Source organism: Drosophila biarmipes, chromosome 2L (genome assembly GCF_025231255.1).
Source record: "Drosophila biarmipes strain raj3 chromosome 2L, RU_DBia_V1.1, whole genome shotgun sequence".
Classification (NCBI taxonomy): Eukaryota; Metazoa; Arthropoda; class Insecta; order Diptera; family Drosophilidae; genus Drosophila; species Drosophila biarmipes.
Genome location: NC_066612.1, coordinates 19,681,374 through 19,703,489, shown reverse-complemented (window position 1 = coordinate 19,703,489; position 22,116 = coordinate 19,681,374). Strand labels below are relative to the sequence as shown.

General features: G+C 43.2%; 3 protein-coding genes across 4 annotated transcripts in view; 2 read left to right on the top strand and 1 right to left on the bottom strand.

Moving 5' to 3' along the window:
* Positions 1 to 17,147, top strand: part of LOC108034056 (uncharacterized) — a 31,052-nt gene extending 13,905 nt beyond the window's left edge. For both annotated transcript variants that reach the window (XM_017108811.3, XM_050884988.1), the window contains exons 3-7: positions 13,351 to 13,512; positions 13,595 to 13,708; positions 13,783 to 13,866; positions 14,366 to 14,467; positions 14,530 to 17,147. In XM_017108811.3, the coding sequence (XP_016964300.1) occupies positions 13,351 to 13,512; positions 13,595 to 13,708; positions 13,783 to 13,866; positions 14,366 to 14,467; positions 14,530 to 16,160 (2,093 nt within the window). In that variant the 3' untranslated portion in view covers positions 16,161 to 17,147. The remainder of the gene's footprint in view (positions 1 to 13,350; positions 13,513 to 13,594; positions 13,709 to 13,782; positions 13,867 to 14,365; positions 14,468 to 14,529) is intronic.
* A 1,320-nt stretch (positions 17,148 to 18,467) lies between these two features.
* LOC108033487 (uncharacterized) lies at positions 18,468 to 18,992 on the bottom strand. Its single transcript, XM_017107826.2, has 2 exons — positions 18,972 to 18,992; positions 18,468 to 18,893 (listed from the first exon to the last, which is right to left on the bottom strand). Exon 2 carries the CDS (start codon positions 18,858 to 18,860, stop codon positions 18,564 to 18,566), a length of 297 nt encoding a protein of 98 aa, XP_016963315.1. The 5' UTR covers positions 18,861 to 18,893; positions 18,972 to 18,992; the 3' UTR covers positions 18,468 to 18,563.
* A 1,007-nt stretch (positions 18,993 to 19,999) lies between these two features.
* On the top strand, positions 20,000 to 21,802 carry LOC108033299 (ribosome biogenesis protein WDR12 homolog). The gene is made up of 4 exons (XM_017107568.3): positions 20,000 to 20,277; positions 20,337 to 21,003; positions 21,066 to 21,312; positions 21,380 to 21,802. Exons 1-4 carry the CDS (start codon positions 20,219 to 20,221, stop codon positions 21,667 to 21,669), a joined length of 1,263 nt encoding a protein of 420 aa, XP_016963057.1. The 5' UTR covers positions 20,000 to 20,218; the 3' UTR covers positions 21,670 to 21,802.
* The last annotated feature ends 314 nt before the right edge of the window (positions 21,803 to 22,116 follow it).

Genomic DNA, 22,116 nt, shown 5'->3' with positions numbered 1-22,116 from the left:
GCGCTTTAATCGCTAAGCTGCGTTTAGGCGTCAGATTTTGTGTTCCGACAGGTCCACACCCTCCGCCCCATAAATTTACCCACGTCCTTTTTGTCCTTTGTATTTTACCAGCTGTTTAAACATTTTTGCTAACACCGCTGTTGTTAAAGTACCCCGTAAGAGTTAAGGGTGTGCAGGAAGTGAGACAAAAGTGATAAAAAACACATTTTTTAATGGATCTTGAAATTGCTTTAATTAAGAAATGTTTTAAGCTTTTTATGCGAGTAATTTTGTAAGATTTAAAATGAATGACCGGTTTTTTTCGAATCAGCACTCCCACACAAGGAGGGGCTATAATACTTTAAGTCGCCGTGGATCCCCGCAAGATCTAGAGTATTTTATAGTCGACCCCTGGTGTGATTGAATTTTTTTGGAGCTCTTTACCACAACGAGCCGCCAAATGAGGCATCCTGGGAGGGAAGTGCGGATCCCGGGCTTCCCCGGACTGGCACTCGCAAAACTGGCGGATGCGGTTTTGCATGTGTTTGCTTGGCGGCTGCAATTTTCGTTGGCCATTTGCCCGCTCCTCCCTGAGTGGTTCAAGTTCAGCGCTGTCCTAGCAGAAAAAGTTAGGGAGATCAACCACAAAACAGCGGTGTTGCCTAGTGCGCATTTTTAAAAACGAGCCTGCTTAAATTTAAAATGGGGATTTAAGGAACTGCTCACTTCATCCAATGAGTTAAGTTTCAGCTAAGCTGGCAGAGAACCTCCGAGAACCCTTGTGCCCAACAATAAGGTCAAATTGATTCTAAGCAAACGGCACGAAATTAATTTTAATTTTTTATGTGCACCTTTTTAATTTTCAATTAAGTGGCGTGGTCTTGAATAGACCTAAAGGGTTTAATTCCGAGGGAATGTAATTTACCTAAGGCTAAGCTTGTAAAGTGCAAAAAGAAGGAAATGGGATCCAATAAGATTTAAGCGATGATGTTGCTTAAATACACTTACGGGTTTTCTACAAGTAGTGTTTTGCATAAATTATTAAAGTTGATCAGTATCAGATTGCGATTTGAAAGATTATTTAATAAAAACCGCCACATCTTTATTTTCAAACGAATTAGGCCTATTAAAATTGAAGAATGTTGTGTAAAAGAAATCTAAAAATAGATTCAGTTTACTCAGTTGATAGATGTTCACCTCTGCAAAAAGAGTATGAAGGGTAAACGGTCATAGAAATGCCTTTTTTTAACAGCCGTTTTACGAACCTGAGAACGTTTCTCGACCATAAACCGGAAACCAAAGCGGAAAATGGCACTCAAATTCTTGTCAGGAGGCACAACAAACCGCAGTACAAACAGAGCACGGGAGGACCAATGAGAAATGAATGCATTCGGGCAAATCTGGGAAAGCCAAACCAAACTTAGTCGGAGGGAAAAAACCCTTTTTATATTCTGTGTGCAGCCAGCCGGGCCCCAGGACAATTGTCAAGGTGAAAAGGGGAAACGGAAAAGACACTATTCGAGGGAATATAAAAATGAACTACAATTTTGCAAATTTTAAGCACATTTCAGTTGCTGGGAAAAAGTCGTCAGCGTGGCAAAAAAGCGATTTGCATATTTACACCTACACAAGTGCAAACAGCACCCACACTTGCGAGCACATAATACATACACTACCCATAACTTGCATACAATAAATCTTGTGACGTCTCGAGAGAACGACGTCACGTAGCAAGAAGAGGATGGCGAACGTAAGAGGAGCTGGATACGTTGCCCATCCTGTTTCCTGCTCAAGTTCCTGCCCAGCGCTTGTTGTGTGTGAAATCCTTGCAGTCGGCGAGGATAGTTCCCCGAAAGCCGGGCAGCACGGTCCCTTGCTTCCTTGCCCGCTCACCGCAGACTGACGGTGAAAAATCGTCGCCAGTTCACTTGGAAATCGTCAGAGCGCTATTACGAAAATGAAAATGAAAAGAAAATCGAGCTCATCATGTGTATATAAAAAAGTTCCGCACTCTTTCGTCGCTGCATTGATAATGAGAGCCATTGGGCTCGGAAAGGAGAAAACTAAGGAGCAACTACGAGCAAGGAGCTGGATTTATATTCATGTGGAGTACGCCAGCAAAGAGCTTTGATAATAGCTTCGGCACGGGGATACAAAACATTCCCAGAATAGCTTTATCCTGGGGTTCAGTGGAAAGTACAAACAGATTGAACTTATAAATAAGAACAGGCAAGGTGTGAGTTAAACTTAGGGATAAGTCTTGATGTAAAGTTTTTAAATTCGAAGATTATAGCAAGGGAGTATCGCATGGCATATCAAAAGATTTGAGCCTAAAACATTTTTCTCAGAACAAAAACTGATACATTCAATGTTAGCTATTTAAATCCTTAGCGAATTGGGATGGAAAATAAATTGCAGTTTGCCTTTAAGCCGTTGTTTATAATGAACGACCAAGGATATTCATTTATTTCCAATGTAGCCAGCCTTATTTTTGCAGAACTAAAAAAGCAGTACCATACATTTACATGAACGGTCTACAACTTGTCTTGTTTGTTTATATTGAAAACATTTGCCTCCAACGAAATGCTTGCCTGAATTAAAACTTAAATTCAGTTGCAATTGATTGACGGGCGTCCACCCCAGTACAGAAGAATACCGTGCAGCGCAGCCACATTCCCATGATCTCCTATTAAGTTGCATCCCGAAGAGCCAAGGAACCCACATATTGTCACACTAAAAGCCCCGCTTCGTGTCCCTCCTTGGGAGTCCGTCACGTGGAACGGGGTAAATGGATAAATAACGATATGTTTACAGATGGCACCGGGCGAGGAAGGGAAACGAGGACAGAAGGAGTGTGTGCTGATTTATATGCGATTTTTATATGCACAGTTAAGGTGGCACACATACCCGGTCGCATCCGAGTCCCTGGGAACCCCGAGAAGAACGAGCCGGCCCGGGAGACAACTCCTTTGCCAGTTGTCAGCTGCCTGTTGCCTCGGCAAACAAATGCGGCGGCGTCTCCGCTCGTCGTCTGAAGAATTTGTATGCAAACAAACGGGACAAACTGCAAACACCCGGCATCTGGCAAAAAGAGAAAATATCTAGAACAAACAAACAAACAGCACACACGACAATGTTTTTGTTTCAACTGCGTGGGAATGGCAAACGTCTTCAAGGCGGGCCCCAGATTTGTTTGGCTTTTTTTCGGGACTCCGGCTTAAAGCTTGAACACAGTTCAACTGCAAAACGGCGAGAGGCTGCTGCTCATTTTTAATGCATACTTCATAAATCCTTGTCATAACTTTGTTGGCCGAGTTGAGTGCCTCTTCTAAGCCACCAATCCACCGCCCATTTGCGCCTCGAGTTTGTCTTCCTGACGTTGCGTATACGCAACGTTGGCCTCGCCACTGCAATTTTATGGCTTGTGGCCACGCCCCCAGCCGGGAAACTACTTATCTGACATTTATATGCAATGGCATTGGAAGAGCCATCAGTTATATTGCTAAACTTAAGATCCGAATCATCAATAAGGGGAGTTGAGGATCTTAAATAATGTTCAACAAAAGGAACTTCTTGTACACTGGAAAGTTGTATTCGAATTTTGAATCCTCTTTCTTTGTGTTCATTTCGAATACCCTTTTATTCACACTACATAAATTGTTATGGTGACTCTTCAGCTTCCACCAATTTGCCTCCAAAAGCGATTCAACTTCAATTAGCATTACAATGGCCAAAGCCAGGCAGCTGGACCCTTTCGTGCAACAACGTTTCCTTCTTTTTTCCACCAGAAAGCGGGAAAAAATTCTTCAGCAAGCCGGAAATATTTTAATTTCCGCTTCTGCCCTTCCTTATTTTTATACTTTTTACTGTTGCCAGCTTTTAGGCGTTGCCGGTTTTAATTGCGGAGTTTCTTGTTTTCGTTTTACCCATGAAATTAAAGTAAATACTTTAAGCGTTTGGCAAACAGCAAAGCCATCCGAGAGCGGAGGTCGGCCAATAAAATGAGACAAAAACTCACTGAAAGTAGCGTTAAAATTTGCATAAAATGTTTTAATTCAGGATGTCGGAGCCCCCTTTCCTGCCCGCATTATGTCCAGCTTGACATTTTAAAGACAACAGCTGCCCGCCCCCGCGGCTTAATTGAATTGTTTAATGGAGTCTTACGACAACAGAAACGGAAAAAAGGAGCGGAAACGAAAGGAAAAATCAAAACGGCATAAAATAAAATGCGGGTCGAAGCAGATGCTTTCACCTTTCCGGCCCACAGCCACTTTCTCCGCCCCGTTAATTTAACGCCACTTGGCAGTCGTAAAAAATGCCGACAAATTGTCGCCTTTGGTCAAAGGAAAGAAGTCCAACAAAAGAGCAGAAGGACTGGTAAAAAGGTAAAACGCACCGGGAAAAAGGTAAAGCAGATACATTTTTATCATCGTTATCAGGTCCCCAGCTGTTATCAGCTTATCGGACCAACTGCAGAGCGTTCAATTGGCCATTTTATTAACCTGTCTGAGAACTACCTTCCCCAACTTCCCGTCCTCCGGGAAACTTTCGCACAATGGCAAAAGTTAAATCTGTTCACATTATTCAAGCATTTACGTGGCTTAATCCTAGAAAAACTTTTCACCCCCCGCAAACGAAGGGCAATATTTTCCCGTTTGTGTTTTCCATAGGTTTTCAATACAAGCTCCCGGGTAAACCACTGGGATTTGATCCCGAAAAACATTTTTGTAATTTAAAGTTCCAGCCATAACTATGCCGAAAGCGCTGTAGTCACGTCTGGCAATAAAAATGAGTGTATACTTTCGGCATATGCAAACGGGGAAGGACTGCTCCTAGTTCGACGCGTGCCTGGCATTTTCCTACAAGTGTTCCAGGTGGTTCTATAAAGTTTCGCCCATAACTTTGGCGGAAATTATTCGAACTAGATCATTGCGAAGTTTTCCCCCGCTTGTTGCCAAGTTCATTCGGGAGCAGTCGGCTTTATTAGGGGTCCTTGTTTGTTTATTGTTTCAAATGATAGGCATAGACGAAATGTGATTGAAAAATTAAAGATAACCGTGTGTACCTACAAATCAATATAAAGTTGGGTACATTTTTAAAGCTGTCTAAAAGTATGCAGCACTACATTTTAAATACAGGAGTACTGCATGCCCTATTAATAAAATAAAATCATATAGTGTATATACTCCACATTAAGTTGGGTAATATTAAATGAAAAATAATGCGTGTAATGCCTAATTTTGATTTCTAACCCTAATATTTTCTCCGTCTAATATATTGATCCACATAATTTCTATACTATGCACACAAGAAATTCAGCAACTGAGTATCCGAATCCGTTGCTCCTTTGGCACTTTAAGTGCGTAAACAGTGAGGGCCAACAATCAGCATACTGGCCACAAATATGTATAAACTTTGCCTGCCGCCCTAACTAACTGTCATAATACGTGCTCTAGATGCAGCAATAAGCATAATAACACAGGGCAGGCGCCTGAAAGGACAACAATCCTCGGACAGGGCAAACAGAAACCGGAGCTTCAACTTCGGTTTGACTTCTGCGGACCAGGTCAAACGGGTAACAACAGCAAATCTGGGAAAACTTACAACCGACTCGGAGCGAACTTTCCCCCTTGTTGCTGCCAATGTAAAATTGTGTGTGAAATCGGAAAATTAGTCCCCAAGGAAGTTCATCGAAAGAAAAGCCCGAATATGAACTGCGGTGACGATGGCACATATTTTGGCCCGACCGAGGGGAGCTTAAAGCGGCTTTAAGTGGTCATGAGCACGCCTCGATGAACTGGATGAAATCTGGCCAGGACCAAATTGGAGTGGCCCGAATGGAACCGACTGACTCGGCATGGTGGTGGCTGTTGGATGACTTTGCGGAATCCCTGTTTGTGTAATTGTGGGTTCTGGTGTTTCGCTGCTGTTGCTGTTGTTTGCTTTTCCTTGACCACTGGGCACAACAAAACTGTTGCTGTTTTGATAGGGCTCAGACGGAATGTACCCGGAAATTTTGATGTTTTTGGAAGGGGCTTTGCAGCGTTACAGCGTGTGCATATGAATCCATTGAATTAATTCGATTATTACAAGCGCCGAGTCTTTAAGCAGAATACTCAAGGGAAGCAAAATTTTATCAGCCAAAATAGGCAAAGTAAAGTACATGTTAAAAGTAGTTTTATTTTGTTTGAGCATCTTAGCTTGACATTTAAAATAAGTTGGGTAAAATATTTATTAATAAATTGTGTCATATATTTATTTATTTTGTAATTAGTATGATTTTCTTAATAAGACCTTGATTGATAATTTTTGAATTCCAAATAAACAACATACCATAAACTCGCGCCTTGGCATAACAAGAGCTAGCTAAAGCTCAGATTATAGAAAGGTACCTAAGAAAATCAACAAGAGTTCCATAAGAATTCTAAATATAACTCCAAAATGTTATATGTAAATTTTAAAACCAACATATGATAATCAATTTGTGGACCTCCGCCAATTAAGCGGGAAAATCACTGAACCAAATGTGACCCAGAAAGTGAAACCCGAAGGGGTCTCACATAACACCGCTAAGATCTTATCAAAATAAGCCAATTGAAAAGTGGCCCAGAAAACCAGAAACAAGCCAAACATGTAACACATACCTATGCTGTAACCCGCCTGCGATCCACCAATTACGGAGCCAACAGCCAACTTGGCAGCGGCGCAGCTGCCACTCGATAATGTGCCCGAACATCATCCTCTTCTGGCCTAATGCGAAAAGCAAACAGAGGCCAAAAGACACACAAAGGCCAAAACTCACACGTGCCGAGGTCTGGAGAGCAGCAGCAACTTCTAAAATGAAAAGTGTTGAAAACTTTTACTTTCGAGGCCCGTGCCCGTTAGCGAGCTGGTTTGTGGGGTCTGCTTTTTGTCGTTTTCGAGTTTTTTTCGAGCTGGCCTAGACCGAAGGGCCGAGCCGGCATGTAAATTAGCTTTTGAAGAGCCGGCCAGAGACGCTGGCCAACAAGTGGCGCGCGCTCGTCTCGCTGCGGGTAATTATATTGTGGTCACGTCCCGGCGAGGCATCTGTTTTATGGTGTGTTACACTTTAACGCCGATCTGCAGACCTCTTCCGCGGCCAAGTAGAAGGAGCGGGGAGCGCTAATGGGAGCTCTGGCTAAATTGAAAGGAGCCCGCAGTTGGCCACATCCAGCGAGGACTTAAGCTCGGTTTGCCTTTCTGGCTGAAGCAGGACACCCCTTTCCCTTGAAGAAAAAACCCTGGCAGCCATCATGGCGTATGCTTAATCAATTTATAAGCCCGGTTAACTGATAGTTGATGAAATATTCAAAGAAATCTTCATTGGCTTAGTTTCTATTGTGTTCCATAAGCTTCTTATAGTCTGTATAAGTGACATGATCAAGCATGTGATAGAAAACAAATTTAAACCCCATTTAATTATATCTTCTCAAACCGTAGATGATAACTCTGATGTTTAATCCGGTTTGATTGAGAAGTTTTAGTAATTACCTTTTTCTCAGAACCCGACGGCCGCAAACCCTATTTAATCCACATACTAGTAAAATGATGATCTTACGAGGTTCAGCCTGCCAGTGCAAGCATTAATTTGAGATGATACCAGCGTAATTATTGGCATTGCATTTGATTACTAAAATAAATCACCGGCGTAATCGAACTTCCCCGTGAAATGCATCTGCCAATAAGCAGTGGCATCCCCGCCTGCCAGCCAGGCCCACATAGCCACATGTGATTACTCAAATTGCTACAATTAGGCCAGCCGGCCAGTGGGCTGGCAGGGAGTACCTCCATGGGTCCACCGAAGTGCCCAGTCGTTTGTGGGTCTTGGCCACGTGTTGGAGGGCTAATGCCCCTAATGACAGTTCGAATGATGCGACAAAGGGCATCTAGTCGACGGCTGGGATGTGCCATTATTAATTTAAATAGCCCAGCTCGGACTGGACATCGGACACTGGCGTGCCCACAGAAAGCGGGACTACTTGTGGATGGCAAGGGGGCACAGATACGGGGCAGATGCAAACACGCCAATCCGGGGTCCAAATGTGATACTGTGACTGTGACTTGCCAAATTGTTTGGGCCCACACGTATGCGGTTACTGTGGCATTTCACACGTCTCCTCCGATAATTTCATAATCTCTGGCATTGCGTTGCAGAGAATGTGAAATTAATACAAATGAAAATTAGCTTTCCTTAAATAAATTGGCCATTAAAAAAAGGATGGGTTGGATTGGATCTCTGTGCAACCACTTATAGTTTAATTCCAATGTAATCGAAGCTGCTTACTTTGAGATATTTTGTGAAGATTACTGTTACCTTTGCTTCAACAAGTTATGTGTACCTTCATAGCTTATTTATTTACATGTGTGATACAAATTTGTTACCAAAAGTGAAGTAAAGTTATAAATATATACGAGATACAAGTTTGTTGCTTGGCAATAGAACCAACGACAGAATTATTAAAGTTATTCGTATTCACTTCATGAAAACCAAATAAGTATCTTAAATCATTAGCAATCTCCTAAATGACTGTTAAATTTGCAACCCTTGTTAAATCTGCTTGTTTAAACTAGCCAGATAGGGTAAATTAATTGATTTTTACATAAACACCAATATTTTCTTCGAAGCTTGTTAAAGTTTTGATTGGTTCCATCAAAATGCCAACTGTTTCCAATTTGAACTTTGTTCAATCTGGCGTATGAATTCCTCTTCGCTTTTTACCATCCAGCGTATTTCGCTCCTCGCATATCACCTGCCATTAAACCGTATAATTTGTTTTCTCAGTTTTTTGTGATGCGATGAGTTTGTGTTTTCCGAGACAAGAGTCTGTGCCACTCGCCTGGCGTCGCCTCCTAGCCCACCTCATTTGTCATCTTTGTCCAGAACGATGACAAATGCAACAACAAGCTCAGAACACTCAAAAAGCTCATTTGTTGTCATTTGTCCGATGTCGTCTGTCAATCCGTCCGCCCTCCGCCACTCGTCCCCGGGTTTGATTGTTTCTCATTGCTTTTGCTTTCGTTTTGAATGCCATTTAAGCGTCGATTCGAAATCGCATTCACAACTGCCTGACTTACGCGCCGCTGGTTTCTCGGCTTCCGTCGAATTCCCCGTGGAAACAATGGAATTATCATGGGGATATGTATTGTATATAATGCTGTGTATAAGCATGACGGCATGTTCTTGTTACCGATTTTGAGTTTAGTTTGACATGCATGCAAAGATCGGATAGCTAGCCAAATTTTAACGATTTAATGCTAAGTACATTTTAATTCTCTCTTGTCAGCCATTACTTGTCATTCAAGAATGTCAATAAAATTGGTATGGCAAACTGAATAACAAACTTTTTTTCCAGAATGTGCGGCTTTATTCATCAAAACTTAAATTCTCTATAGTTTAAAATGTTGAATAACTAAATATATAACCATTATTTGCACTTTTCAAACAGAACTATTTCCTAATTCATATTAATTTATTTATTACACTCGTAGACTTAAAATCATTTTTTCTAATTCGTATTCATATTTTTAATAAAATGAATTATTATTATTTAATTCTACAATTCTTGTATGGCTACTCCCTCTGCATTCCCATTATTTTATTCGCAGACTTTGGCAACTTTGCCTCGATAAAACTGCAATTACTCTCACAATTCTTGGGCTAGGAATTTCTTTATTGCGTTTGGCTGGGCAGAAGTCATGTCAAACTAACACATTTCCCGTCTAACTAACCGCAAACTGCTTAAGAAAACTGAAGGGGCGGCCAGATGAACCGACCCCGCAACGACTTAAACGCTCGGCGGAAACTCAGCTTGGCAATTTTCCGGATCCGGAAAAGCGGAGCGAGGATAGCGCCGGGAAAGCCACTTGGTGGAAATGTAATAATGATGGAAAACGTTTTCTGGGCCGGGCCGAAGCTGAGTAGTTTATGAAGTGTAGGCGGCGGGCCAGAGAATTTTCCGCAATTTCCACGGTCCTTGGCTCGAGACTTTGGGATGATTTGTTATTGCTGTTGGTTTCGGCCTGAGGCGTTTATAGCCGGCCGTATTTATCAATGGTGCTAAGTATTATTAATAGTGTGGTTCAGTGGTGTGGTTCCGCGGGGAGGCTGTCAAAAATTGGCTCCAACTCACTACGTTTTTAAGGGATATCTAGCTGATAATATCCCAGCTCAAGTGGGTAATAACAATCCCTGCGTCCCCTTTGAAAATCCGCTGCTCCTACGTCCCTGACGAAGCCCAAAGCCATTCTGGGCTCCTTCTCAGTCGGCCGCATCTTGCTTGTTTGCCAGCTTGTTTATAACAATTGCCCGGAATTGTGCTTATCATTTATCACGACAAAATAAAAGCAACATTAATTTAGAATCAATGACATTTATGGGTATGAATCAGCAGCCGTTGCAGCGGCAAATCGCGTCACATTTACAGGCATTTGCATAATAACTTTCTGCCTGGCGGAAAACAATCAAAAGCTAATTTACAATGCAATTTCGCGGCGAACAATTTACTGTCAGCCGGCTGGGACAGAAAAATTCAGCAGCTTACAGAACTTAAGCACCCATAAAGTGAGTGTGAGATAAAACGGGCGAAGAGCTGACGAGAAAATCTAAAATAAGATCTCCCCGGTGGCGTATACGTAATCTGAGCGAATCGTGTTACTCGAGTCCCAGACAAATGTCAGCTGTCCCGCCGTCCGCTCCACATAATGTGAATAATAATTCTGCTCATTTGAAACGTGTTGGCCAGCCAAAAATTAAGAAAGAAAAACAACAAGACACAAAACCCGGACTCCCAGAGACCCACAGACAATGGAAAGTCGCGGAATTAGCGCTGCGTTCCACAATGAAAACAGAACGCAAAACGGGAAGCTGTTCTACTAATTGCCGGCTTCGGATTTCATCCATGTGTGTCTGTTTCTGTTTCTGTTTCAGTTTCTGTTTTAGTTTCTGTGCCTTGCATAACGAGCAACAAGCGAAATTGCTTGAAAAGGCTAAGCGAAAGGCGCACAGGCAAAAATGATGTCGGAATACTTAGCTTAGAGCCATGCCTAAGAAGGGGCGTTGGAAATGATGTGGGGTGCAGCTGGTCTAGTTTATAGGTTTCTAGGTTTCTAGGTTTTAATGCTTTTGGTTCGGAGTGACTTACGGGGGTGTCAGGGTTTTTAAAACACTTTTTCTTTGATTTGAAAAGCACTTGAAAATGCATTTAAGGTGTTCATGTAGGGAACAATATATTTTAGTCTTAAATATGAACACCATTTATTCTCTGCATACTTGTAGACATTTATAATGTCATTCAAAAGTGAGTTTAATATCGCAGTGATTTTATCAGCACTCCGCTTAAACTGGAACTAAACTTAAAGCTGAAAATGGTTCGATTGAAAGGTTTTTCGAAGTATGCAAAAATACATTTTAAGATTGAAGGTGAGCATTATTTATTCACTGCATACTTTTAGACACCTGAAATGTCATTCAAAAATGATTTAAGAACCAATTTGATAATCATTCCCCTTTAACTGGGACTTAACTTAAAGCTAAAAGTGGATTAATGGAAAGCTGGTTTGAAGAATAAAACAATATATTTTAAATCAGCCGAAATTATATTTCAGAAAATTCCAATTACTAAAGGGTCCATAATATTCAAATTTTTTAAAGCTGGAACTAAGAAAATAAATGTAGTCAAATAAACTATTGTTGGCGAAAAGATTATTTTGCACCAAAATAAAGAGTCCTTTAAATGAAGTGAACATCGCAGAGTTTATTCCCCCAAGTTGAACATCAAAATAAATCTGAGCAACTTTCCCCTTTTGGCCGCACGGATAAGGAAAAGTGAGCAGCATATGCAGTGCCCTTAATGAGTGCTAGGAAAACAATTTAGCGCGGGATGTACATAGATAGGTCCCAGTTTAAGAAGGGGACTCGGAATAAAGGATGGCCAACACAGCCACGGCAAAACTGAACCTCTGGGCGTATGATTAATGCTGGCACATATTTAATCATTTTTCATGGCAAATGACAAGCCCCTGCTCAAAAGATTGTGCTGCCAGCGAAACCTTTAAGAGAGACAATTTCAGGGGCAAATGGGAAATGGGAAATGGAAAATGCGCCCGTACAAGGCTTGTCAATCGGAATTATACGCCAACTGGACAACCAACGACCGTAGACAAAGCGGCTGCCACTCCATCTTGTGCTCCTCTTCGGTTCGGTTTGCCAATTGGGAGTCGCCTCAAACTGGGCAAACAAAAAGCCAAACTAAAACTAAACTCATTTAACTTTGCCGTATTTTGATAGCATTTTACCTTGGCCAACAGCAGCAGAAGCAGAAGCAGCAACAGGAACAACAAACAACTGTTATCAAAATGTCATTCATTCAAATATGTACCCAGTGGCAGGGGCAAAGGGCATCCGCCCCTCCCAATCCCCCTTCCCCTCCTTCTCGTCCCTTTTGCTCCTGGATACACTCTTAAAAAATCCAAAAAGAACATAATCCAATTACATCTGTAAATTAAAGCATGAGGGCAATTTGCATTTTCATTTCATTAAGGGAGGATTCTGATAGCCCTCACAAGTCACTTAGCCGAGGAGGACAGTTTTCGTTAATATCCTTAAATGCAAAAGTAAACTTCCAGAATTGTAGTGAATGAAAAGTATACGCAGACACCTTAGTTAATCAGTAATTTAGTCAGTGAATAATAACAACTTAAATTTCTTCTTAAATTGTAAGATTTGTAAAATATTAAATGTTTTAACAACGTACCAATATCTTATGTAGTTGTGGTTTTTGTTTTTACATAAAGTCGTAATAAGTAAAAGTAAATAAGTTTGTTAAGTAAGTTCTTTAAATAATATATTTTTTATTTTATTCCTTTAAAAAATAATAAATACAGAACTTCGAGTTTTTATCGACCTCTCTGCTGTCTATATAAATATCTAAAGAGTGCATCGAATCCTAGTTTCCTACTAATGATTTATTGGCAAATAAAGAATTTTTTATATTTTTAGCATTGCTCTGTAAATTAAACAAAACATATATATCACCATAATAAATAATACATGTTAAGTACCTGATCAAGAAACGAAAGTTTAGTTTGGTAAAATTATAATAGATAGCTGCAAACTAACCCGGCGGTCCATAGAACGCTCAAACATCTAAAAAGTTGTATAGGAAGATACTTTAAGAGGACGCGGAAGGTATTTAAAAGCTCCTAAATCTGCGTGGCTTTAATGGAACTGTCTTGTGGCTGCTCCTGCGTCTTGTTGCTCCATCTTTTTCCTCCAGTGCACCATTCTGTTCAATGGCCTTTGTTGACTTTCTGCTTTCTCCCATTTCACACTCGTGTTTTCTCCTTTTGCAGTGCCCGCCATCGAAAGCAGCAGCGCATCCTCCGCAGTCGTCACGGTCGCGGTCACGCCGAGCATGGCGGCCAGCAGCTCGAGCGGCGGAAGCGCCGGATTCCACGGCCTGGCAGCCAGCACCACGGAATCCCCGGCCTCCCCGGAGCAGCAGCTGCCCCAGGGTAAGACCCGAAAACTAATCCCGCCACCCACTCACCCAAGCTAAATGACAAACAATGCGCCCCCTCTTCAAATTGTTTATAGGCCAATGCCTGCAGGATGGACTTTGGGTGCCCGAAACCGCGAGTCGCTGCGAATACCAGACCAGTTGTCGCGCCATCCAGCGAACCGGCCACTGCTGCCCCGATTATAAATGCGGTAAGTGAGCCCCTCCCCCGGAACCGACTCGACTTTAGGATGCATTTATGCAAATCTCCGCCTTTCCTCCCCAGATTGCGAAAAGGATGGCAAAACTTATGCCAATGGTGATAAATTGGTTGCTCCCGACACGCCGTGCACCGTGTGCTACTGCAAAGGTGAGTGCTCACAGCTCCAATTAGCAGACTATAGTGCGGCCCGGGCTGCAAGCCTTGGAAAAGTGAAATTGCATTAAAGCCATAAATACATATCATTCATAATTCTTAAATTCCAAATAAGGAAAATAAATATATACATGAAATATTAAAAGATATTTTTACTGCACCCAAAAAATAGTACCCATTAACTTAAGCAACTTTGAGAATATTTTTGTGCGACGACGCGCGTCTGGGAATATTTATGTTACCTTAAAAAACACCCTTTACATTTACATATATTATAATAGTAAAATAAATCAAACAATATTACATTTTACTGTTTAGTAATGTAGTATTTTTAAACATTTTAGTTTTTCTTAACAACCCATAAGATCTAAAATAAATATCCAAAAACACGGCGCAGAGTGTTAATTGGCCATTACCCCTTTCGAAAATATTTCGCTTGAATTTCCCTGTGTTTTCCCAACACTTTTGCTTAAACACACTCCATTTGTTGCAGGCGGCGAGATTGTTTGCAGCCCGGTGACCTGTTACCGGCGAGACGACTGCATGCCCAAATACGTGCCCGGTCGCTGTTGTCCGGAGTACGACAACTGTCCGAGTGAGTGCTGCTGGATTGAGCGACATGCGGTCACTAATTCGAAACGTTTCTGTCGCCCACAGTTCTGGACAACAATCCGCCGCTGGCCAGTGAGCCGGTGAGCAGCTCCACCACCTCCTCCCCCAAGCCGGCGGCCGTGGCTCAGCCGGCAGGATTCAACTGGAACATCACCATCAAGGAGATAACCAAGCCGACGGAGATCCGGATAACCGACGACAACAAAGCCAAGCCGTCGATTCCGACTCGAAAGCCCAGCAGTTCGATGCTAACCACGGAGGGACCAGCACCTGCACCGCCACTAACCACCAGCTCGGTGGAGAGCACCACCACGGGGGGAGCAGGAGCAGCAACAACAACTCCTGGCATCAACAGCACTCCGGCTGCAGCAGCAGCAACATCGCCGGCGACAGCAGCAACACCAACGGACAGCCGAGACAGCAACCCGAAAGCACTTTCAGGCGGCGGCGAGAGCTTAAAGCTCATCGCCTCGGTGGGCTACATCGAACGACCCCTCTCCCCCAGCAGCAGCAACATCGTGGAGCAGCAGGTGAAGCCCCTGGTCACCTACAACGCCGACGGACTGCAGCCGCTGGCCGGGAACGACCCCAGCAAGGTGAACATCAAGCGGGAGTACACCACGGAGGGGCCCTCCCCGAGCACTGGAAACAACGAGGAGTCCGGCGGGTCGTTCTTCATCCAAAGTGGGTTTAGGGACTCCCTGGTGGAGACGTCCGATGGGGGGGAACTCGAGCCGGACACCGCAGGCAGTGACAACATATACCACATCGTATCCACCACGGAGGGACCTGGATCCATTGCTAGAGTCACCACGGATGGGCCGTCGATACCCAGAGATGGTCCACCAACCACCCAATCCACCATTACACGAACAACCATCAAATCTGTAATTGAAATCAGCACAGATTCCCCAGGAGTAAGCAGTGAGATGCCGCCGCCGAGCTCCTCCACCCACCACTTGGAGGTGGAGGACGATGTGCCCCAGGTGGAGTCCAATCCGGCCTATCCCTCCCTGCCCGAAGACGACTTCAGCCTGCGAGACGTGAACTTTCCGCTCGTGGAGCTGGAGGACATAGCCGAGTCCGAGAAGGATGAGCCCAGGAGCATTCCCAGCACATTTGAGGTGGACCACCGGCATGTGAAGCTCACGCCGGACACCAGCCTGGATGGCAGCGGCAGTGGAAGCGGCGGCGGTGACATAGATCTCTACCAGGACAAGTCCTCTTCAACCACCGAGGAAATGATGGCGGCTGCCTCTTCCATCCACGAGAAGCACTCACTGGTGCCTCTGCTGATGTACAGTGGCGAGGACATATCCGGGGAGACCCGCATCCAGAACGGCAGCGATCTGCAGCTGGAGAAGATCTGCCAGGGCGAGGAGGTGGAGGTGGAGCTAGGCAGCGGCGAGGTCAGGGAACGGGAGCCCATCACCCCCAAACCCAAGCAAGGTTCCACCCTGGAGATAGATGAGCTGGGCTCGGGGGCGGGCCAGCAGGTGGGTCAGCAAGTGGGCGGAGTGGATCCCAAGGCCGATGCCGAGAGCCTGAAGCTGGACGAGAGCCAGGAGACGGTGGCCAAGGCCAGTTCGCTGGACAAGTCCTCGGCGAGGGCCGAGAAGAGCTTCGTGGAGAGGGCCCTGCCACTGGGACGTCTTTATCTGCAGAGGATCTACTGAGGATCGTCGTCGTCGGCGGAAATTGGTTTACTTGGAAGATCAAACCTTTTATTGTATATACATACACCATAAATCCAAGCATTCAAGTGAGCAAGTGTTAGGTTTAAGTAGCCAGAAAAAAGGAAAGGGGAGGAAGATGTATCATTTCCATAGACTGCATGAGAACCCTCTGAATTTATCAACCTTATAAACTATATCTTTAACTTATGTATGATTAGCAAAGCTGGGCTCCCCAAATGCAATAACGAAATGTTTCACTCGAAGGCAATCCACATTGCTTAGTTATATTTCTTATTTATACCTATCTACCTAAGCGCACACACATAAAACATCCTACCATTGCCACGCCCACAGCCGAAATTCATCGAATAGGTCGCAACGTTCGAGAGGAAATTTTTAACTTGTTTTATCTCATCATGAATTTATTTAATTTGTAGTTTATTTCATAACAAATGGAAATGATTATGGAAAAGAACACTTCGCCCCAGCGGGGGTCTGTTTTTAGCTGCAATGGCAACCTTTATAGTCCTCTTACTTTGAAAAGCTTTTAAGTTTAGACTGAATATGGCAAAGTTTTAATTTAAAGCAATTTACAATTACTCCTATTTTAACCATAATTTATATACGATCTAAACTAATTTAAACTTGACATGAGTCGATGGTCATCGAAGTGAAGGACAAGGATTCCCCGTCAAGGGGTTCCGCAGCTTGCCTCAATTTCTAAACTAACGAGAGGGGAAAAGTGTCAAAGGAAAAACGCAGTCATTCTTTAGTTAGTCCGTAAAATAAATAATTACCTTTATAAACATAACTTATTTAGGAGATGTCCGTGCACACTGTCACCCACACACCACCACACAGATTTTTTGAGATAAAGTAAACTTATTATAAAAAATACTTTAACTAGCGTAAATTTAGATTGAAGCTCATTTTAAAGTGTATGAACTATGAAATAAAAATGAGATAATTCTAAACACAAAACAAAAACTGCTTCAATGGGTAAATCATTTTTTAATTTTTTATTTTCTTTAGTTTCGTTAAGCTTATTTATTTATTGAACCCCATTTTGCATTATAAATAAAAGGCGAAAATATTCCTATAAGACAATGAAGTGGGCCATCAAATTTGTTTATACTTATAAATATTTAGATTCATGTTATGCATATATATCGAAAATTTAAATATCTTTTATCGTGTTATGAACGTATTTACAAAAATATTAATTACTATTATTACAAGATTGTTAGGACCAGTTCTTGGTATTTTATGTTTATTTTTATATGACCCTTATGAAAGTGACACCATCATTTGCAACATTACCTTATAGGGTATTATCGTCTTTTTTGAAGAAAAGATAAATAATTTTTACATGTGCATAAAGTTTTTGTAAATATTCATCAGTTCGTCACCTTACTGTATAAGTTAAAATATGAAAACAATTATTTTTTGACAAAATGATTATGGGGTTTGTCTCGTCTCGAATTTAACCATTTAATTTTTAAGGAAATATTGATTTCCTCATTTTTTTTACACTTTCCTTGTAAGTATTTATTATATTCTATGGTGACTGATACATTTCACTAACAGGATCTACCTAAAAAATTACCTGGTAGAAATTCTAATTGTGCAAGACAACAATTTGGTCAACAAATTCCGTTCACCTATTAAGTACCATACATTTATCCAGCAAAACTTGATTTAAAATACCGAATATTACTACCTTAAGTGAAATTAATGAGGGCATGGAATCAGGCCTGAAAGCCCTACGAACATCGGTCCTACCCAGACGTTACGCAAGTCGAGCCTCCCTGCGGGCATGCCACGCCCCTTGCCTCATTACACATGCAAGTGCATGTGGCGGCAATTACCAGAAATTAAATAAACAAACCGAGGCCCAGCAGAAGCAAAAACAAAATAAAACGGCTGAGGAAAACAATCACGACGACAACTGTTGCATCACGACGGCAACACAAAAGTTGCCGGCGGGGCACCACCACTCGGGTTACCAGTGACTCCATCATATTGAACCGTAATGCACAATCCCCGTCACCCGACTTACATAACAAGGTTGAGGATCATACCCAGCCACGGCTCGCGGTAATGGGCCGACTTTTGTTGTTAATTCGTATGCGCAGCGGGATCGGCGAGGAGAAAGTGTCCGAAGAGCGTTAGGAAAAAGCCACAAAAAGTCCAATAAATCACTCTTGCGGTCGAGAGTTTTGCAGAGGAGCCAACAGGTTTTCGGGGAGGATCACTTTCGCTTTTTTGCCTTGGGTCTCGATTCCAGAGTGCAAAAGACGGGAGCGGTTCGATTAAATAGGGGTACTTTTGTCTTTTATTACTGAGAGAAAACTTAACAATGAGGGGGCAATGCAGTGAGCCACCAAGGGAGTGTCCTGCCACTCAGTTGCGACCGATCTGGTCGACCTGGGACTGCAGGTTGTTTATCACCTCGGAGGGCACCTGGTCGCCCAGGATCTCGAAGAGGTTGATGCGCTGGTTGCCGGGGATCTGCTCGTAGGCGCCCAGCTCGATGCCCTCCTGGACGTTCTGGATCTGGGCGTCCTTGGGGATGAGCAGGGTCTGCTGGGCCTGTCGGATGGCCTCGTTCGTGTAGGCGGCTCCCTCGCGGTTCTGGGGCAGGGACTGGGCGCCGGCCAGCAGGAGGGCGAGCATCGAGCACAGCGCGAACACTTTCATTTTGAGGTGTAGTTTGGGATGTGGCTTCTCGAACTGCAGATAGAGAGATTCCCGGGCTTAGAAACTCTCCCCCGACTTGATCGAATGGGATTCGGATGGATGGTGTCTTACCTTGCGCGCGACGTTTGTTGTAATGTTCCGGCTGCGCAGGCGCGGAGCCCGTTTTATAAGCTGAGCTCCGCCGCTGGAAGCCCCGAAAATCTGGAAAGCTTCAGCTCGTTCATTTCGCCTCGTTTATTTTCTGGTTTCGTGAAGCCCCACTGGCAGCAAAAGTTTTGCAGTAAAAATAATCCAACAAAGAGTGTTATTGCTTCCAGCGCAATATCCCCATCGACCCATTAAGGTGAATACATTTTTTATTGGAAACATTTTCTTGGGCATTTGTCCAATTTTAATGCGAAGGTTAAGCGCCTCTTCGGAAATGTCAAGTGGCATTTAACCTTCCAGTGCTCACTCAGCCGCAAAGTGGTCTTTCAGGTGCTATCTGGTTCATATTAATAGCCTGTACGAAAAAATTAACCATTACAAACTTTAAAGATTGAAGAGTCACTTACAAATTGCCGCCACGGCTGGCCGTTTTTTTTCTTTTCCGTTTTGCGTAAGAGGAGCAAAAGAGAGGGACATAGCGATCGAATGGCTAAATTACAGCAAATCATCTGCGTCTTGCTTGCAAAAATATTTAATTATCAATATTGCGAATTTGGCTTGCATCTTTTTAAGTGACTATTTTTATTGTAAAACTAAAAAACACCTGTCAGTGGCGACGTCTTGAGGGTCCATATAGACCTTGCAATTGTATTCTTATTCATCTATCCAAAGACTAAAAGGCAAGAAAACTGTAGGGCTGAAAAAAAGGTATTTAATCGTTAAGTAATTACATATAATTAATTACATATGTAAAAGTAATAAACAACATTAAAACAAAAGACTAAATAAACAAGACTCTAATAATAGAAAATAGCTTTTAAGGAACAGAAATCAACAAATAACTTAATTTACAATTCAAAATATTTACCCAACTCTGTAATAGATTTCCTAAGTTCATTCAAAAAATCATTTGGCGCTAAAGTATCGATAACAATTTAATTGAAGCGCGGCGATAAGAGGGCGATAACACTGTTTTCTTTGGTCTTTTTTAGTGCTTTTCGTTGCAATTGTTGCATTTACCATCGTTCTTTTAAAAACACGCTCTTTCAATTTATTCGAAGACAAAAAACCTCTATAAAAAGTATCCCTAGTGGCGTGGTCCATTGTTGCTCCAAGGAACCGAAGTTAAGTCATAATCTTCATATACTACAGCGGGAAGCCCCGATCCGCAGCAGAATCAAGTGCCTAGGAAAACGCACGTGGACCAGGAGATGGATGTGGAAAACGGCGAGGGGCAGGTGCAGGTCCACCTGAAAACCAAGCAGGAGCAGTGAGTGTGCATCGTGAAACTCTCCTGAGTTACCACTTAATCAAGGATCCTTTTTCCAGCTACGCGGTGCCGGATGTGCCGTATGCCATTGATGGAACCGTCACAACCGCGGAGCTAAACACATTCGTTAATGCCCTTCTTCGTCAGAAAGATGGTTCCTCCGAGACAGACTTTGATTTCCTGGTGTTCGATGAGTACCTACGGGGCCGACTATGTGATCATCTGCGCGAGAAGGCCATCAGCTTCGAGGATGCCATCGAAGTGGAGTATGTGGAACGGTTTCCGGCGCCGGAGCCCCAGGATTGCCTGCTCCACGACGACTGGGTGTCGGCGGTGAAGGCCAGCGGCAAGTGGATCCTTAGCGGCTGCTACGACAACACCCTGAACCTGTGGACCAACAAGGGCAAGCACATCCTCACCATTCCCGGCCACACGGCGCCCATCAAGGCGGTGGACTGGATATCCCTGGACGAGGAGACCGGTCGCTTCGTGTCAACCTCACAGGATCAGACGGCCATGCTGTGGCAGTGGAGCGTGGCCTCCAACTCGGTGGAGTGCGTGTCCGTTTGCAAGGGTCACGAGCGCGGAGTCGATAGCGTCAGTGTGAGTCCGGATGGTCAGAGATTCGCCACCGGTTCCTGGGATACCATGTTGAAGGTGTGGTCAGCAGAGGTGGAAGATGCGGCCGAGGGCACATCCAAGCGGATGAAGGAGAGTGGAGTCAGGGTGAGTATTTATTTTCGTATATATTAAAACGTTACTAAACCTACTTGCATATTGCTTTTCAGACCCCGAAAATGACGCTGCAGGGCCATCGAGAGAGTATTTCCGCCGTGCAATGGATGGATGCCACTACTCTGCTCACTGGCAGCTGGGACCACACACTCAAGGTGTGGGATCTGAGCCTCGAGGGCATTAAGACCGAAATATCCACCAACAAGTCAATCTTTGATGCCAGCTACTCAAAGCTGAACCGGCTGATACTGACGGCCTCGGCGGACAAAAATCTAAGGCTCTACGATGCCAGGACAAACCGTACGATCATATTTCCCCAAAATAATCAGAGCCCCCTTTCCTAACCATTATTAATTACATCTTTCAGAGGGATCTGTGGTTCGGAATACCTATTTGGGACACAATGCCTGGGTGCAAAGCGTTATGTGGTCCAACACGGAGGAGTTCCTCTTCGTCTCCGGCGCCTACGACAACCAAAATAAGTTGTGGGATTGCAGAAGTCCCAAGGCCCCACTGTACGATCTTCTAGGTCACGGCGAAAAGGTCCTGGACATCGACTGGTCCAATCCCAAGTACATTGTCTCCGGAGGAGCCGATAACACGGTGCGCGTCTTCAAATCCCGCAAGGCGTTAGCAGAGGACATGGAGACGAAGTAATCCTAAACTTTGTAAACTTTTATAAATACAAGATAGGCTTAATCTTTAAAGTAAATATTCAAGGTAACAGTGTTGTGTGTTATGGAAAATAGAAGGAAGTTCTTTGCATGGACCATATATATGATTTATTTAACCACCCACTGAGAATTCATTTGATTGTTTACCAATCAGCCTAATTTTTATACATTACGAAGCTAAGCCAAGATGAAATATTATTTGCTTCCCCCATTTGCTAATGGCTTTAGTCTTTGCGAACAAGAAATTATGGTGTGTGCGTATATATTTTCTTCAAAAGAATTAATTTCTGGTTGCTTTATTTGTTAAACATTATTTACAATACAATACAATATTGCAGTTATTCTTATCCTGTTTTACTTTAAATGTGTCACTGTGCCATTCATTTAAGAAAAACTAATTTAAAATTAAATCTCAAATAATTTTTGAAAC